The sequence below is a fragment of the Chlorella variabilis genome (genome assembly GCF_000147415.1).
Source record: "Chlorella variabilis unplaced genomic scaffold CHLNCscaffold_7, whole genome shotgun sequence".
Lineage (NCBI taxonomy): Eukaryota > Viridiplantae > Chlorophyta > Trebouxiophyceae > Chlorellales > Chlorellaceae > Chlorella > Chlorella variabilis.
The window spans coordinates 138929-139625 of NW_005435081.1; the positions used below are offsets into that span (position 1 = coordinate 138929).

General features: G+C 77.9%; 1 protein-coding gene across 1 annotated transcript in view; it reads left to right on the forward strand.

Annotated features, from left to right (window-relative positions):
- The window catches only part of CHLNCDRAFT_144099 (hypothetical protein), a gene marked incomplete at both ends in the record, with an annotated part of 3930 nt that extends 3240 nt beyond the window's left edge, over positions 1 to 690 (forward strand). Inside the window, one exon of the mRNA XM_005848540.1 lies at positions 79 to 690. Within this exon, the coding sequence (XP_005848602.1) occupies positions 79 to 690 (612 nt within the window). The remainder of the gene's footprint in view (positions 1 to 78) is intronic.
- Positions 691 to 697: the final 7 nt, after the last annotated feature.

The following is a 697-nucleotide window of genomic DNA, read 5'->3' on the forward strand; positions in this document are numbered from 1 at the left end:
ATGTGCCCCCACCACACACGCACACACACATGGTGACGCGCACGCTGACACCGCGCCACACGCCTCGCGCACCCGCAGGACGGCACCCCCGCCGAGTGTGAGTGGATGGCCTGGTTTGGGCGGCTGCTGTACGTCATAGAGCGGCACAACACGCTGCAGCAGCCGGCGCGGCACCAGAGCGGCCTTGGGCGCCCCAAGATGGGTCGGCCCAGGGGCAGCCGCGCGGCGGCAGAGGGCGGCGTGCTGGGCGGCGGCGGCGGCGGCGGCGAGCTGGCTGGCGGCGAGGGCGAGGAGGCCGGGGATTCGTCGGACGAGGAGGAGGAGGCGGAGGCGCCCAGCGGCGGCGCGCGGCGGGGCAGCGCGGCGGTGGCGGCGGCGCGCCAGCGGCTGCAGGCTGAGATGGCGGCGCGCCGCGCCGCGCTGGCCGCCGCCGACCTGCACGCCGAGCCGGGCCTGCGCTTCTGGCTGGCGCGGCAGCGGCGGCGCTGGCGCGTGCAGGAGCTGCTCGCTGAGCTGGCGCTGATGCTGCAGCTGGCGGGCGTCCAGCTGGACCCATACTCTCCAGTGGAGTGGCAGGCGGCGGCGCACGCGGCGGCGGCGGCGCTGCAGGGCTCCCGCATCAGCCTAGACCCACGCACCCGCCAGCAGCTGCGCAGCCAGCAGGCGGCGGCGGCGGCGGCGGCGGCGGCCGTGGCCG